This window comes from Raphanus sativus, chromosome 2 (assembly GCF_000801105.2).
Source record: "Raphanus sativus cultivar WK10039 chromosome 2, ASM80110v3, whole genome shotgun sequence".
Taxonomy (NCBI): domain Eukaryota; kingdom Viridiplantae; phylum Streptophyta; class Magnoliopsida; order Brassicales; family Brassicaceae; genus Raphanus; species Raphanus sativus.
The window spans coordinates 31,382,069-31,400,576 of NC_079512.1; the positions used below are offsets into that span (position 1 = coordinate 31,382,069).

General features: G+C 32.4%; 3 protein-coding genes across 4 annotated transcripts; 1 reads left to right on the forward strand and 2 right to left on the reverse strand.

Moving 5' to 3' along the window:
• Positions 1-2,402: 2,402 nt before the first annotated feature.
• Positions 2,403-4,958, reverse strand: LOC108840242 (uncharacterized). The gene is made up of 9 exons (XM_018613080.2): positions 4,427-4,958; positions 4,202-4,314; positions 3,896-4,084; positions 3,722-3,810; positions 3,497-3,638; positions 3,345-3,419; positions 3,072-3,269; positions 2,935-2,994; positions 2,403-2,807 (listed from the first exon to the last, which is right to left on the reverse strand). The coding sequence occupies exons 3-9, from the start codon at positions 4,007-4,009 to the stop codon at positions 2,679-2,681; spliced, it is 807 nt and encodes a 268-aa protein (XP_018468582.2). The 5' UTR covers positions 4,010-4,084; positions 4,202-4,314; positions 4,427-4,958; the 3' UTR covers positions 2,403-2,678.
• Positions 4,959-10,299: 5,341 nt separating this feature from the next.
• On the forward strand, positions 10,300-12,797 carry LOC108827127 (transcription termination factor MTEF18, mitochondrial). Its single transcript, XM_018600482.2, has one exon. It carries the CDS (start codon positions 10,532-10,534, stop codon positions 12,314-12,316), a length of 1,785 nt encoding a protein of 594 aa, XP_018455984.1. The 5' UTR covers positions 10,300-10,531; the 3' UTR covers positions 12,317-12,797.
• Positions 12,729-15,858, reverse strand: LOC108839435 (uncharacterized). Of its 2 annotated transcripts, none has more exons than XM_057003085.1 (7): positions 15,381-15,858; positions 14,842-15,299; positions 14,577-14,764; positions 14,348-14,500; positions 13,947-14,261; positions 13,252-13,776; positions 12,729-13,152 (listed from the first exon to the last, which is right to left on the reverse strand). In XM_057003085.1, exons 1-7 carry the CDS (start codon positions 15,760-15,762, stop codon positions 12,843-12,845), a joined length of 2,331 nt encoding a protein of 776 aa, XP_056859065.1. In that variant the 5' UTR covers positions 15,763-15,858; the 3' UTR covers positions 12,729-12,842. The 2 variants fall into 2 exon arrangements, with proteins under 2 accessions (XP_056859065.1, XP_056859064.1); XM_057003084.1 differs by having other exon boundaries at positions 12,729-13,158.
• Between the last annotated feature and the right edge of the window lie 2,650 nt (positions 15,859-18,508).

The following is an 18,508-nucleotide window of genomic DNA, read 5'->3' on the forward strand; positions in this document are numbered from 1 at the left end:
ATCCATATAGATATCTATAGTTTTTCAGGTCTGCTCGGCCAGGATCTTGTCGAACTCTTATCGGTTCAAGTATATAATTCTAATATACATAAAACACTCGTAGTTTCAGTTTTATTTCGGATTCGGGTTGATTTGGGTATATAAGACTCGAAAAAAACCTGACATATCCAAACTGAATTTAAAAACTCAAAAAGTACCTGCAAATCTTAAAAATACCGGGAGAAAAATATATCTGAAACTTACACAAAATCAGATCCGAAAACTCGAAAGGTATCTCAAATTTTACCCAAACACCCAAATTATATTTTTGGAAATCTAAAATTTATCCGAAACCTGAAATTATACCTAAAAACCTGAATCCGAAATTTAAAAAAATATCTGAAATATCTAAAATACACACAATCATCCAAATTTACCTAATATATAATAATTTTTGAGTATTTCGAATACATGATTGGGTCTCTTGTAGGACGTAGATCCAAACCGAGACTTGTGGGTTCCCATAAAAAAAGATCCAATAAATATTTTAGCATAAACTCGAATCTGAACCTGTATTTTCGGATCCGTTCTAGTTTGGTTTTTCGGGTCCGGTAAAATGTTAGACCTATATTAGATCTTGATCTGTACTTGAAGCGCATATATAGTGTTGTTTTGTATTTTTTCTGTAAATATGTCTGAAATTAATTATTACTATTTTATTATTAACTTTCTAATCATAAATTTATGAATACAAATTGAAGATTTATTTTAAATTTTAAATATACTAATTTTTTAGTTTATTAAAATATTACAATACAAACTATAAATAATATACATATAATATATATATATATATACATATAGTTATGCTAAAGTATAACACATACCATAAAACCATAATTTTATATAAGAATTTGTATAGCATATTAATATATTTGTGCGTGTGTTTGATTTTTTTAAACATTAAAAAACAGAAGTTGTTTTCGTGATAATCTTAAAACGTGTAGTGGTGTAGTGGCAGTTACAATCTAATATGTCTTTGCAGATATCTATATGTTAAATATTGGCAGTTAATTATTAGGAAGACATGATTATAAATAAATGGACTAAACAATTATCAATTGGTCATGCTGGAAAATTAATAGTATTGATTTGAGTTACTAACTTAATTAGTAAAAAATATTTGTATCCACAAAATGATTCGAAGTTGATCCGAAAATCAGGATTATGGATCTGAATAGACCTCACCTATATTTTCGAACATGCCATAAAGTGCTATATCCGAAAAACCAACATCACATCAGATCCGCACCAAAAACCAAATAAGTATAAAAAACATATAAATATATATATTAGTCATAAGTATACTTATAATAATTTTAGTATTGAAATTAAAATTACAAAATCAAATAAAATGTTGATGCTATCCCGCACTTTTTCTCATATTTATTTAATTTTAGTTTGTGTTTGATTAATTATGATAACATTAATGTTTTTAGTTATTTGATTAATATTAATTATCATAATATTAAGTAACGATTTTGATCAACTATTAATTTATATATGCAGTTATTAAGTGACGGTTTCATGATATCCCAATTATTATGCAACTGAATGGCGGTTACATCCATTATATATATTTTGATCTAGTTAATAATTTTTTAAATATGTATCATTAATTAAAATAATAGTTGGACACAACTTTTATCAATTGGTCATGCTGAAGAATTAATAGAATAGATTACAAAAACAAATGTTACACGGCAAGTCAATATCACACGAAATCTACCTCCCAATAATATTATTATTATGTACACTTCGAATAAGTATTATGAAGGGTTAATAACATATTCTTGTTAACTTTAATAATCATCACACAGTAAAAGTTTTATAAACTAATACTCGATAAATTAATATATTTTTCCGATTGCAAATTAGACCAAGTAAAATATGAAATAAATCGATAAAATAATAAAATAATAATATTTTAAAAAATCTTACCAAATCCGATTAAAATTATAAATTAATAATTATAATATATATATATATATATATATATATATATATATATATATAAGTTTTATATATACATGAATAAGGCATTTTATTGTTTATTAATTTTTAAAATGAATTTTATTTTTAATTTTTATTTTTCATTTTTCATTTTGGTATTACTTTACCATACATGTAAGAACTCACTTTTTTACATCCATATGTATTCAACATACATACAATGTATCAAATAATATCATAAAAATAGATGGAAAATCATATCTCTAAAATATTTTTCCTTCTTTTAGAATAAAAGTTTATTTATTATTTTTTTGTAACTGATTAAAATTTTATTTAAATTAATAAATTATTATAGTTCCAACATTGTTAAGTTATACAGTTTTTAGTTTTTACTATATATCTTTCTCAAGAAAAAAAAAGATTCTAGGATTCTCATTCAAGCTCTACAATATTCTCAACCTTGGCAGAGATTACAGAAACACCTAGGCAGATTCTTGTAAGAAGAAGAAGAAGAAATCCCAACTGCATTAGTAGCGTGGTCTACTGACGTCTTGTGATAATCTTATACCAGAAGTTTAGTTTTGTTTGTATGGGCAAATTACATTATAAAAAAACCTTTGCTTATGAAGCTAAAACATTTTCTTCATAAGAGCTTCTTTATATTTACATCCAACAGAAGTCTTTCTTCACTGTCTTTTCTCAAGTGTTTTCTTCAGTCCCTTCACTATCTTACCAAACCACATCAAGTTCATTACACTCAAAGCAATCGGTACTACAAATACCAGCAGATAACCGAACGTATGCATCTCTACCACCTGCCAAATAATCCATATTGCTTAGTACTTACCGCTAACATTAACCAGAACCAACGGCAAAAGCTGAGTGTAAAGCTAGACCGTTCAGTTTACAAACCGGTTTTGATTTTACCGAAATCTAAGTTACCTGATCATAGTGTATGTAGACATGGTAAAACATGTAGATGAACAGAAGTATTCTTGCCGTCTGCAAACAAAAAACATGAAATCCTAAGACATCTTATAGATTTCAAACAAATTAACAAAATGTCTACAAAAACTCACCATCCAAGCCAATAAAATAGCAACTCCATTAATAAGATAAGCTTTAGACCGCTTCAAACCAGCAGTGTCAAGGAACCATCTAAGATTGATAGATGGTGTAGTCACTTCAGAGATTAGAACCATGTATGTGTAAAGCTGAGCCTCTTCTGAGAACAGAGAATACGCTACTGCTACTCCAGATAAGCTGTGATGGAAAATCTATAAAGGAAAACATCAAAGATTAATTGAACCAACGGAGAGAACACAAAAAGCTTTCTTGTGTCTACTACTTACATATTCTAATCCTCCTAAAGAAGGGTAAAGCCAAATGATCATTCCAAGATCAGCAAGAAAATAGCCAACTGATACCTATGACAAACACACCAAATGCTCATCAGGATAGGTTTTATAAAGAGAGATGAGAAATGAAAAAGATGAGAACTCACTCCTAAACCAAAGTTAGATAGAGGCGAGCTACGAAACACCATAAGGCCTTGAAGACTTGTTTGGTCAGAAAACAAATCAGAAAAGAACACAAAGTAGAGTGCCATGAATGATATAAATACCGCATGAACTGTGGAAATTCCCCTGCCAAAATGATAATAGACAAAGAACAAACATATAATCAGGCTTAAACAAAGAGCTTATCTAGTATATGGATACTCTCTCACCTGTTGTTCCATTCAATTCTCTTCATTTTTGTGAGAGCTGAGTATGATTTGATGTGAACTGAGCTGAATGAATCCGTAAGATCATAGACCTAAAGAGAGCGCCAAGCTACAGTGTTTAAAACAGAAAGAGAAACTAGAGTTTGCAATTCCAATATGAACTAACACTATAATTACCATTTTGCAGAGAAAGATTCCAGAAAGAACAGAAGTATAAGGAAGACATGGATCTGCTAACAGATAGCGCTTAACAAAACCCTCAGCCTGATTCTGGTAAGACTTGACGTCCATGATTGTCTTTAGTCCTCGATCTTATGTGGTGTGAATGGGGTTTAGTTCTTCCTCTCAAACTTAACGTCTTTCAAGCTTCATAAAAGAGAAAGAAACTCCATATAAGTCATTCTCTTAAAACCACATTGAATACAATGTTTAATACATCAAAAGAAAACATGAAAACGAAAGAAAGGAGATGAGAATTCTTACATTAACTTTCTCGAATATATTCGTATGCGCAAGAAGAAGACAAAGAAAGACTCTGTTTCTTGCTTTGTGTTTTGTTTATCAGAGAAAACCTCAAAGCCGGGACAACCTTAAAACTGTTAAACGAACAAGGATAGACCCAGAAGCAGAAGCAATCAACACGTGAACCGCAAAAAGATGCAGAAGAAACGCCAAGACGCTGATGAAGAGTAAGAGCAAGGACGTTACAGCGATGATATGGATGATGATACGGATAAAAGGGTATTTTTTCTTCAGAAGCTTCAAGAAATCATCCAAGTTAGTAAGTAGGAGATTTTTTTTTTACTCAATTACTTGAATCGCAAGAGGTGCTGTAACCGCAAAATTCACAAGTAGTTATCTTAAAAATATTCGGGAGAAAATATAAATAACGATTTTTCCTATTTATTTATTCCATTAATTAATCAACAAAGAGGTTTTGCTTGCAGAATGCTAGTAAGACGGTTTGAATTGTATTTTGCAAGAAAACTTAAGGGAGAAAGCTAATTAAGGAAAGAATCTAATAATAAATAAATAAAAAATATATATATCTTCTTTTGGTTTTGTCTTAGAAAAGGGGAAGTAGCTGGATTTTAGGATCAACCGAGTATGTCTTTATCTGCACAATATTTGGTATCTGGGTTATGAATTGTTTCGCCTTGAACACCAAGTAAAAAATAAGGAGAATAAATGTTTTATAGATTTTGTGAGTAAGATTGAACCAAAAGTTATAGTAATCTACATATATATATATTTATTATATATGTTAGGTTAGCATCTTCAAGCTAACCTAACTCATGTATAATTAATATTATTTATATATGAGTATATAGTTAGGTTACATTAATTATTTTTAAGATAATGCATATATAATTAAAATATTTACCTAGACTAAGAAAATTTAATATGTTTACCATTAATATTATTTAGTATTAGAATAAATTCAATATATGTTAATTTGCTGCAAAATGATTTTTCAAAAAACATATTCGTATACATAATTAAAATGAAAAAAAGCAATCTAAAAAATCCAAAACCTAAAGCAGTTTTACAAATCAAAACTAGTCCCCTGCGAACCATAAATGCAAGTAAATCAAGATTGACGTGGTCTATTTTCTAACATGTTGAACTAAAAGCATTTAGACCGTTGAAATATTTTGGAACTGGAACTAATTTTTTCTTTTTTGAAAAACACTTGTTCTTCAATATTTGGAATGTTTGGTAGGCTTGCTAGTTTGAAGATGCTAACCTAACATATATACGATTTAAGTTAACATCTTCAAGCTAACCTAACTCATATATAATTTATATTTTTTATATATGAATACATAGTTAGGCTACATTTATTATTTTTAAGATAATGCATATATAATTAAAATATTTATCTAGACTAAGAAAATTTTGAAAATTTAACGTTTACCATTAATATTATTTAGTATTAGAATAAATTCAATATATGTTAATTTGCTGCCAAATGATTTTTCGAAAAACATATTCGTATACATAATTAAAATGAAAAGAGAAAGCAATCTAAAAAATCCAAAACCTAAAGCAGTTTTACAAATCAAAACTAGTCCCCTGCGAACCATAAATGCAAGTAAATCAAGATTGACGTGGTCTATTTTCTAACATGTTGAACTAAAAGCATTTAGACCGGTGAAATATTTTGGAACTGGAACTAATTTTTTCTTTTTTGAAAAACACCTGTTCTTCAATATTTGGAATGTTTGGTAGGCTTGCTAGCTTGAAAATGCTAACCTAACATATATTGAGTTAATTCCAGTATGGAACGCTTGAAATTAACCTAATAAAGCAGTTAAACATCTTGTGAAAAATAAAAATATTAGAAAGGCAGAGCACAATACACATTCATAGCGAAGAAACTCACTGTTTCTTGCTGGTTTTATCGTGTAGACAATCAAAAGGAAGAACTCACCATTTTCATGGGTTTGAAGTCGTTTTATATCAGCTCATTTAATTCATATGCATGAGTATTTGTAACGCTCACTAATAATACGATTTTGTGGGATATTACTTTTTATCACTTTTGACACGTCCAAAATTGACAAGTGTTTGGTATTCGGAGGAAATATATCAGATTTAGGCTCCAAATAGTGATCAAAGAAATGTGTGGGAATAACTAATTCCTTAGCATTCTTTACAATTTACACCATTTACAAGGAATATTTGTTACCTATGATTCCTTAACATTCTTTAAAATTTATGGAATAAAAGACTACAATTATTCCTTATGAAATTAGAAGAGGAATGGATTTTCCTTTTCATTCCATTTTTCTTATTCCTTTTATTCTTTTTGTGGTTACCAGTGAGAGCTTTAGTATTTAAAGGCCAAAAGTTTGGAATCAATAAGAACCGAATCTGGAACCGATTCAAACCGAAATGGAAATATGGTCTAGTTTTGGTTAACTGTATACACCAAACCAAAAATTTGGATCACAGATTGATAAGAATCCTCCCACTACCGACATCGAAAAATATCACCGTAGGTTTCAAGATCAGCGATTATTTTCATATTCCTTTAGGGTTTGAAGAACGATGGCAGGTTCTGTGGGATATAACTTAATTTCTCAACTGCTTATATTTATTATAAACTCTATCGTTGTTTGGAAAATTTGAAAAATGTACTATACAACTAAAGGGATTTTGACAAGAATCTGGTGTGATTTATTAGTATACAACTAAAAAAAAAAAAACTAAAGGGATTTTGACAATTTTTGTGTGTTTGGTGTGATTTATTAGTATAGATTTAATGAAATTTTTGTTTAGTGTGTTATGTGAAAATGCATATAATAATATGTCAGCTGTTTTTTTTAAGAAACATTATAGTAATAACATATCATCTATTTTTGTGAAAGCATTTTGGTGACGATACATCATCAAAACTCCCTCTCAATGCTTAACTATAATATACATACTTAGATAAATAAAAGTTTTGAAGAATCAAAACTAATATAGTCATATTCACTCACTAATATTAAAAAAATATAAATATATGTTGGTATATAATATAAAATATTCATATATTTATTCACAACATACAAATTTTAGTTACAAATTATAATTTATGAGATTTATAAAAATTATAACAAATCGAACTGATATTATTATTTTTTTTTCAGTGTTTCAAAAACAAATTCTTATTAATAATGTTTATAAGATAAATAATTTAGTTTTATTATATAATTATTTTGACAAAGTGACCCATGTGAATAACAGTTTTGACACCGCACTGTAAGGTAAACTAGTTAGAGCTTCATCATCTTCAGAAGATGTCTTTTAATTTACATCATGATCCGGTCAAAGAGAGACTCGCATTTTTCGAGATGAGATCTGAAGATAGTAAACTTGTGCACAACTTCATCATCTGGTGCAGTAACAGGAGGGAAGAAAGCATTATAAAAGTACTGGAGGGTATGTTCCTTGAAGTGGTCCAGGAGGAGCTTGGCATTTGACCTTAGTGTATCATTGGTCAAATCTTTAGATATACTAACCAACATAGGTGGATTCACTCTACGATGTATCACCACCCTGTTTTTAGTTAAAGCACTCTCAAGACTGTCAATGCACTGGCCAATGCAAGTTATGGAAGCTATGAGCTCATCTTTGGAGGTGGTCTACAGTAAGAATATGAAACAAAAACAACTTTCTCTGAGACACTTCTAAATCAAAAAGGCCATATAAGCGATCCACGTAAAAATAATATAAGCGATTAAAAAAAGAAATATCACAGACAATAACATTGCTAAGAGCTCGCACCAACGTTTCTTACAAACTTACCGTTTTCTTGTTAAATTCTATCATTTCTTCGACTTTTGTCCTTATCCGTGATCTTAACTGCACGTTGGCCTCTCGCAATCCTAAGAACTCGTCGTAGAATTGATTGGAACCAGATGAAGAATTGATCGACTCCGACATTCTTTTAATTTCTTTTTTACTTGGTGTAAACCCAAAAAACTTTCTGGTAAGCTCTCTCTATTTATACGTGTATTTGGACTACTATTGGATTACCTTTTTAATTGTTTTTAAATCCATTACCTAAAATATGGTATTTATAATAATATTAAATATATGTGAATTACTGTCAATAGATTTTTAATAACATATTTATTTCTATATTACTAAAACAGAATCAGTAAAAAATCTGATTACAAAACTTCATAGTTGGAATGGATCATTACATTTATATAACTTTCTATTATTCACATACAACAAAATTAGTTACTAATAAATATATACCATAGTTTAACACATTAATTAAATATTTTGAAAATAAATATCTAAAAATATTTTAAATATTTTTCTAAAATTTTATTTTAATAATATATTTTAGTATCTTTTTATTTAAATGTAAACATTTCTTTCTTTTTAATAAGTACTTTAAATAATAAAAATTTGTACTTAATATTAACTAGTACTAGAAATGAATATTAATTAATTTTGATTTATAGAATAAGAAAACATTTCTATAGTATTTATATATACATAATATCGTATTCACAATAAAATTAGTATACCAGTTAATAAATATACAATAACTTAATGTATTTACCATAAATGTATAAATTAAAAAGTTAAAATTATTACATATACAAAATAACATATGTTCATTAAGTTTACAATATACTTCAACTTATTAAAATAAGTACTTAAATTTTATACATAATCTTCATATTCATAATTAAGTTATTACAACCATTAATATATAAAATGACTTAGTAAATTTATTAACTATTTATAAATTATAAATTACAGTTGTTACAAATACAGAATAACATATGTTCATAAATTTTACAATATACTTTAACTTAATAAAAGAAAATTTCTAAATTAATAAATATAGTATTTTAGTATACATATCTAAATTAGAATATTAGAAGATAATTTAGCATATTTGACAAAGAATTGTTGACATTAATATTATTTGATTTTATGGTACATCAAATTATAAGTTATGTTTTACAATTATACCGAAACGGGAAATATGGTTTAGTTTTGGTTAATTGTTTAAACCAAACCACAAAATTGGATGATTGATTGATAAGGAAATTTCTAACTAAGAGAAAACATCAAAGATAGAAATCTCTCTTCAATAATATATCATTTCGAGGAGAAAACTGAGAATATAAATAGTAAAAGCAAGCACAAATTGGATATCCAGGTTTTTAGAAATATTTGTAATCCGGTTATTTGGTGTCATAGATATCCGAAAAATTTGGAATTTATATAGAATATCTGATCAATTCGAAAAAATAAAAAAGTTTCCAAAATAATATAAAATAGTAAAAAATAATTTATTTCTTATGTAAATTATATATTAGTATTTGTTTTGTTTTACAGAATTACGGATATCCAATTTTTTTTTGTTTTGAATCGAAATAGATACCGAATTGAATCAAAATTTACTGATATTTTATTTACCCCTAGTGTTATACATCCACAAATATAATATTACAATAAAAATTCTATAAATTAATACTCGATAAATTAATAATCTCTATAAATTAATAAATTTTGTCGGTTTTAACTTGGACTGATTCTAATTTTGATACAAATTGAAAAAATAATAAGATAATAATTTCTAGAAAATTTATTATAAATATATGGTCCCATTAAAATTATAAATTAATGATATATATATATATACATATTTTATAGAAATGAGAACATATTATTATATTTAGTTGTTTTATATTCACAATAAAATTATTTTTATATTTTATTAACACTTAATTTGTTTTTGATGAGATTTAGTATTATTATATCTAAAACCATGTTAAGTTCTATGCAATATATATTATATACATCAAATAATATAATAAAATTATATAAATGTACAATTTCATAAAATAACAAATATATTTTTTATCCTAAAATAAAAATATTTTGAAAAATAATATAAATTAAAAAAAATTTATAAATTAATATCTCTGTAAATTAATAAAATTTTGAAGTTATGTCCGAGGTACTAGATACCACAAGTAAAGTGCAAAACCTCACAGTCGTTTCTGGTATATTGCAAAACTGAAGGGGCTTTCTTGTTATTTTTATCTGAATGCCAAGCCCTAACAAGGTTTAAGCAAAGTAACCCAGATTTGACGATGAACCCTTAAGAATCTCGTTGAAAATGGTGAATTGAAAAGCTCGCAATAAAATAAGCCTTCCTTCCGGGTAACGTCTCTTGTTCTGAGAAAGTAAGCGTCTTTTTTCTTCGGATGGATGCTGCGTCGATGCTTGTCCACAGCTCTGTATTTGATGGCGATTCATCTGCCGTGTAGCTAGCTGTTCAAGGTGGCAATGTTAATGCTCAGAACTCAGAAAAAGGTTTATAAATCGTTGAAAATGATTACCCATTTCACCAATTGCATAGCTTTCCTCCCCTCCTCTGTTCCTCGTCAGAGCCAAGCTCCTCAAAGGTTCGACCTTTCTCGTGTTTCGTTCACAGTTCGGTGTTTTCAGATTCAAAGCTGTGTCCTTAGTGATAAGTCTGAGTTACAACAGTCCTCTCAGTTACCTACTCGGTTTTTCGTTAATCCGGTTTCAAGGGGAACTAGGAACCAGGCTCAAGGAGCTCTTTTTGATTACTTGCATAGCACTAGAAGCTTTACTTTCACTGATGCAGAGCATATTAGCAAGAACTCGCCTCATTTCCTGTCGAGTTTGCTGTCCAAGATCGATGATAACGAGAGAGATGTCTCCAAGGCGTTGACTAGATACTTTAGGTACAACCCCATAAACGAGTTTGAACCGTTTTTCGAGAGTTTGGGTCTGTGCCCATCTGAGTTTGAGCAGTTTCTTCCTAAAAAGCTAATGTTTTTGAGTGATGATGGTGTCATGTTTGAGAATTTCAATGCTCTTTGCAACTACGGGGTCCCTCGTGGGAAGATTGGTCGTGTGTATAAAGAAGCAAGAGAGGTTTTCAGATACGAGTCTGGGGTGTTGGTGTCTAAACTCAGGGCTTATGAAGATTTGGGTCTGAGAAAGGGCACAGTTATCAAGTTGGTTAGTAGCTGTCCGTTGCTGCTTGTCGGTGGGGTTGATGGCGAGTTTGCTTCAGTGGTTGATAAGTTGAAGAGGTTACCAGTGGGATGTGATTGGCTCGGGAGAGACTTGTCTGACAGTAAAACGTATAGCTGGGGTAGGATTCTGGAGACGATGGAGTTTCTTGAGAAAATGGGATGTAAAGAGGAGAAGCTGAGTAGTCTTCTGAAAACTTATCCTGCTTTGGTGATCGAAGGCTCTGGTAAGAAGTTCTGTGTTCTGTTTGGTAGGTTGTTTAAAGTGGGGCTTCAAGTGAATGAGATATACATGCTGTTTATAGACAACCCTGAGATGTTATCAGACAAATGCGTTAAAAACATTCGGAAGACGCTGGATTTCTTGATAGCTATTAGAATGGAAACGCATTTTATCAGAAAGATTCTGCTGAGTCACATGGAGCTTATCGGTTCATGCTCTCTGCAAGCACCTAGAACTGTTTGTATTAGCTTGAACGTTAGCCAAGAGGAGCTATGTCAGATGTTGAAGAAAGATCCTTTGAGACTGTTCAGCTTTGTATCTACAACAAAGAAGAGAAAAAGCAAACTTCTTTCGGAGGATGCGAGGAAATACGCGGAGAAGACTGCGTTTTTGGTGAGGCTAGGGTATTTAGAGAACTCGGACGAGATGGTGAAGGCTCTGAAACAGTTTCGAGGGAGGGGAGATCAGCTGCAGGAGAGGTTTGATTGCCTCGTGAAAGCCGGTTTAAACCACAATACGGTTGCAGAGATCATCAGGCACGCTCCAATCGTGCTTAACCTCTCTAAAGACGTCATAGAGAAGAAGATACATTCCTTAACCGAACTTCTTGGCTATCCAATTGAATCTCTGGTGAGTTTCCCTGCGTATCTGTGTTATGATTTGCAGAGAATACACCACAGATTCTCAATGTATTTGTGGTTGAGGGAAAGAGATGCAGCAAGGCCAATGCTATCACCGAGCACTATACTCACTTGCGGTGATGCCAGGTTTGTCAAGTATTTTGTCAATGTCCACCCTGAAGGTCCAGCCGTTTGGGAAAGTATAAACCAATCGTCTACATGAAGTGGAAGGTTACTTGACTTGATTACAACTGAGATTGTGAGGATATATGCTAATGAAACACTAAAAATGTGAGGTTTGTGATATGAATGCCAACTAATGAAACAAAAAGGGTGGGGTTCCAGAAAGCTGAAAGAGCAAGAGGTTCATTTGCATCTACCAGTGAAAGAAGGTATCTTCCAAGTCGCAAAACGTTGGTTCAGAGTTCAGAGATAACACTTATTTGTGCCTGATTTCACTGGAAGAGTTTGTTGGGGATCTTTCTTCTAAACCGAAGGACACAGTACTAATGGTTGGTCCAGAGTGTGTTACAAGAATGTGTTATACTAGTTACCTAGACCCTTGGAGGCACTAGTCATGAAATAACAGACGTTTGGTGTTCTGTATTGTCTTATAATCGAATGTTCTGTAGCAATTATAAAAATGCACACGTCATTACTCTTCTGTCAATACCTTAGTTTCAATTAATAAATTGTTTGGACTAGTTAGTGTACATACAAAATTCTGAAAGAGCAACAAAGGAAAAATCCTAATTTGGTGCATCTTGGTTCTCGATAGGAACTACCGCAGACACTTTCCTCCTAGGCTTAAGCTTCTCGATACCAACTTTGACTTGAGAGCAGTCGGTGGTCACAGTGCTGTTATCTTCTGATGATGTTCCTGCAACAGCTTTGTGTTTTCGTCGTTGTTTCTTCTCCTTTCCACTGTCTTCATTCTCATTCTCTCGTCTACATACATCTCCTGAGCATCTCTCTAATCCTTTTCTCCGCCTCTTTGGTTGTCTCTTTGTTTCACCACAAACTGCTTCACTCTCGCATTGTGCATCTGCCTTCTTCTGTCTGCATCTACACACACAAACAGGGGTCAATATAGTTCCACAAAGGCATTGAGTGCCTATGCAGAGCATTAGTAGCTGAGGAATATTCGATTAAACAAACCTTGTTTTGCGTTTCTTCTTCAGGACGGGTTCTGGCTCAAAAGATCTCTCGGCTAGTGCCAAAAAATCGCTTGCGACAAGATGAGGACGCTCTGATTCCCGATCAACAAAGTTACCTATGGTAGCTTCTCTTCGTAACCTTACAGCTTCTCTTTTTAGATACTTTAAGTGAGGATTTAAGGTCTCCCATCTCCTGGAGCATTGCTTGCTAGTACGAGAATACACATGTGAAGCTACTTTCGGCCAGTTACTAACTCCGTGTTCTTCAACTGCTTCATTGTACTTTGTAATCTCTTCCTCGGACCAGCTCCCAAAGTTTAGTCTGGGATCCAAAGAATCTTTCCATCTAGCTCGACACTGAGACTGCGTCCGTCCAGGAACAAACTGAGCAATTTTATTATAATTTTTAGCTCCAAAGAATGTCAAAGCTACTCTCAGACGTTTGTCTTCCTCTGAGCTCCACTTGGCTTCCTTTGAATTTGATTTCCCTACCCTTTTCCTGCTTGGGACAAGCGATTTTTTCCATCTGAAAGTGTAAGAGAACAACACAAGGGAATAAGATACTACTTTAAGTAAAGCGTATTAAGGTTATGTTATAAATCATAATCCCACATCGACTAAAGATGGACTTGATGGGTAGTTTATAAACGCGGTTCTGTTTGAATTTTTTTTTTAGTATACTGTTATATCACTGACCTGTTAGAGCATTGAGTTCCAGTTCTTCCGTCCATTTCATTTGCAACAGATTGCCAGTCTTTTTCGCCAAACAAGCTTACTGCAGCACGGAGTTGGTCATCTTCTTCTGGAGTCCATTCTCTTCTCAATATGTCTGTATTCAAGCTTCTCTGGTATCGAGCCAGACATTGAAACGGGGTCCTGTTTGTCCCTAGTGATACCGCAACGTCAAGCCAATCTGTAACACTCTTGTTTTGTGTTACTAAGCGTATGTAATCGTCCTCTGCTGCAGTCCACGGACCATGGTTAATCAATGGATCTTCCGAGCTCATCCACCTGCAACGTGGTAGAGCACAGATTAAGAAAACACAAACTTTAGTTCATCTTTAGTAAATGAGAGTTCAGATATAGGAGGAACTTACCGGGCTTCACATTCTGCAGCAGAACGGTTCTTAATATCCAATTGATCCCAATTAACTTTGGGAAGAAACTGCCTAATCATTTCTGGTGTGATCTCAAGATTACTTACCGATTCAAGAATGGTGTCTATATCATCTGAACATCCTTCCAAATCACTGTTAAGAAGAAAAAAAATCACTATTAATTTTTAAAGGGTACTTTAGCAAAAGGAGGAAGAGAAAAGCAGAGTACCTGGAGCGTTCAGTAGCTTCACGAATGAGTGTTTCTTGAAGCTGTTGTTTGAGACCTTTTGCAAGATCTTCGTTCTCCTTAGCAGACCAATTCGTACGACACACCGAAACTGGATACTCCTCTAATACCATCCTATAACTTGCAACACAAGGATTCTCTAACGGACCCAACGTCTTTTCACCTTTACCCTACACACAAAACATTTTTTCCCCCATCAGAGGCAGAGCAGAGCAATTATAAGATCAAAAGCGCGTATTTTACTTACCTGATCAGAGCTATTATCATGATGAGTGCTAGGTTTTCTTGCTGAGATAAGTTCGAAACGTGGGTCTTTACCCTGAGAAAACGCCTGTTGCTTCATCCTTCTCTTGCACGCAACCGTTAAACCATCGATAATCTTAACGTCCTTCCGAAGCTTCTCGTTCTTCTCAATCGTAGCTTCGATTTCTCCGAGTTTCGTTCGGAGAAACTTCTGGTACGACCTGTTCTTCCTGATCGCGTCGACAAAGGCTTGTGCTGATTCAGGGAAAGTAGTACTTGAAGCAGCTAGGGTAAGAGAAGGTGGCTGAGTACTGGAAGTGCTGCTTTCACCTTTTACATCCTCTGAAAAGCTTTCACAAGTGTTAGACCTACTCAATATTTCGCTTGAAGGAGGTTCATTACACGTGGCATGTACCTGCTGCTTGGGAGAAGACTCATTCATGAAAGTTAATCCTTCCACACCTGCAGAAACGTCAAACAAAGATTGTTTGTCATAAAGTCTTTCACCTGAGAACAAACAAAAAAAGTCATAATTGAGCTCACCTGAGAATCGCTTACAAATAGCGACAAGTGTTTCATCGTTATCTTCGTCGTCCATGGGAAGTGCCAATTGGTTGTTGAGACTCCGAAGCATCTCGAAGTCGTCGTCGTCATCACTCTCTGAATCCTCCGAGGTCAGTGATGATGATGATGATAATAAACCCATCGGATGATCCGTGGCCGACGAAGCTAGTTGGGTCTTAATGCTTCGAAGCATCTCGAAATCTTCTTCTTCGTTTTCAGAATCCGAATGCATCCCTCCTCCGCCAGAATTGGAATCGGTGACGATACATGCGCGTCTTAACTCTTCGAGATCTTCGCAGATATCATCATCATCATCATCATCATCTACGTCAGACTCGTACATGCTTACGCGATCCATCATGTTAAATCAATGAAACGAACAAATCGATTGAATTCGAAATTGAACCGACGAAGATATGCAAGAGAAAGGTTTATGGCGAGAAGAAGAAGAAGAAGGATCAAGGTTTTCTTCCTTAGCTGAGAATTGAATTAGGGCTTTTATATGGCGGTAACTGAAAACAAATAGTCGGGTCAGGTCGGATTTTCCGTGATGCTTATTTATCTAATGGGCTTTTGGCCCATATATTCTCACTCTCCAAATATTCAAAAGCCTCCAAATAAAGAAAGACAAAAGATATGTATTTGAAATAAGAAGGTATTCAAAAAATATTATGAAAACCTATATTATTAGCGAATAGCGAGTAAGGCATTTTCGACAAGTATATATGTCTATTTCTTTGTGATTTTTCAGCATATGAATGAAACATATAATTTCTGTGTAATAATTTATGGGACCATTTGTAAGTTTTATATAATTTAAGAAAAAAGTAGTCTCCAAAGAGGAAGAAAAAAACATAAGGTGCCTCTTTGGATTGACACAAGATGACATGAAATATTTACCTTTACTTGAGCCCACCTTTTAAAAAAAAACAGAAGGTGCCTCATCATAAATTGCTTTACATCGAAGTTCAAATGCTCGCATTTAAATTAGTTAATCTAATCTCATTTTTCTATGCGGTATTAGAAGAAGCAGATGATGTTGTTGTGATACAATTTCATATGCCTCCTTTTGTGATTTGTATTGCCATTCGATCTCTTATGTTATCGTTGTTTGTTTGGCTATCAATAACCTCTTTGTATCCTCCTCCATTGGAGTATAAAAATATTTTAGATTAATGCAAGTTTGGTATCAAAAAGAAAATCTCATTTTTCTTTGTGCACAAAATAATAATCTCTCATTTTTCTTCGTCTGTTGAAACAAAGTAGACATAAACCAATAGACTACAATCAAATTGGAGAGTGATAATAATACTCTTAGGTGATATGTTCAATGCAGAGAAAAGTTTTCGAATCATAGTTTTATCTATTAGATTAATCTATTATATTTTTGATGAAATTTTAACATTATAAAAAGATCAACATTTTATAAGATAGCATCATTTGCTATTTGGGCGCCATAACATTAGGACATGCATTATATGAGATATTTTCAAACAATTCATATACTCGATTTTCCAAATTGATGTCTTTTAGATTAATAATGAACTAGTTAATGGATCTAGATGGTGTCTCTAGAATAATATGAAATATTTTATACTTGGTTGAAAAAATGTTATAGGAGTTTACTGGCATTTCATGAAAGAACTGGATGACCATTGATGTGCTATTTCCACATATAAAGCCAAAATATTTTCAAAGATGAGTGAAATTCTTTAAGTTGGGTTTAGACTATGTTTACAAGCTTAGAGATCGATTAAAAATTTTTTGTATTTTTATGTGCCAATTCATTTTATGTTAACTTACAGTATGACACTCACTTTTATGTTGGGCTAGACTATTTTCATCCTCAAAGAACTGAAGACAAAGACTATAGCCTCCTGTAGAGAAGTTGGTTCTGCATTTTCCATCTGAAATTGAAATTGTTTTAAATAATTGGAACATTCATATGAAATAAGAGTATCATATATGAGAGTGTACAAACCTTGAAGGTGTTCTTACAGTGCTTCCGACAAACACCACACCTATGTTGACGAACTGAATGATACAACTTCTTCATATGCGTAACAATGCAATTCTGTGTTTTGTACTTTTTGTAGGAGACAAAGCATTCGAAACTGCCAAACATAAAATTAGCATATTCTTATTTGCTCCAAGATTCCTGATTGTTCATGTTGTTTATTGCACATTCTCTTGTACAGTCTCATCGAAGCAACACAGTTCTCAAATAACGTGTATTTCTTCTCATGTTGGATACCGTAACTGCGAGAAACAGCTTATATCCCATGATCAATCAAAGTTTAAAGCATCCAATACAACCCAAAAAAATAATTTAATAAGAATTAACATGGTAAGATTTTCAAATGCGTGGCTTACAAGATGACACTCACTTTTATGTTGTGCTAGACTATTTTCATCCTCAAAGAACTGAAGACAAAGACTACAACCTCCTGTAGAGAAGTCGGTTCTGCATTTTCCATCTGGAATTGAAATTGTTTTAAATAATCGGAACAGTCATATGAAAAATGAAATAAGAGTATCATATATGAGAGTGTACAGACCTTGAATGTGTTCCCAAACACTATTGGCGAACACTATTGGCACTTCAGGAAAGAACTTGATGGCCATTGGTTTGCTATGTCCACATATTGTGCAAAATATTCTTAAAGATAACTGAAATTCTTGAGTGTTTGGATGCGTTCAAATTGGATTTTGACTATGTTTGCAAGCTTAGAGATTGGTTTGAGCAAGATCCAATGGAGTTGGCAACAGTCGGTGTCATCAACCTTGAACTCGAGTTTGAAGACGGAGATGGATACAGAAACATGGAAACAATATTGATCTTCATGATCTTCATGATATTTAATTCAAGCTGTGTTTGAAATTCTTCAGAAGGATTGCTCATCAAAAGTCTAATGGGATATAACTCATTCACCATCAAAAGGCAGATTTCTGAAAAGAATCTCGAGTTATGTATTATGATAGTGGACATACAAAGTGAAAAATTGAGTGGAGGTAAAGTTTTCAAGTGGGTTCAGCACATAACTTAGACATTTCAAACCTTGAATTGAGTTGAAATGATCAGCTCTAGAGAGAGTAGAAGCATAAAA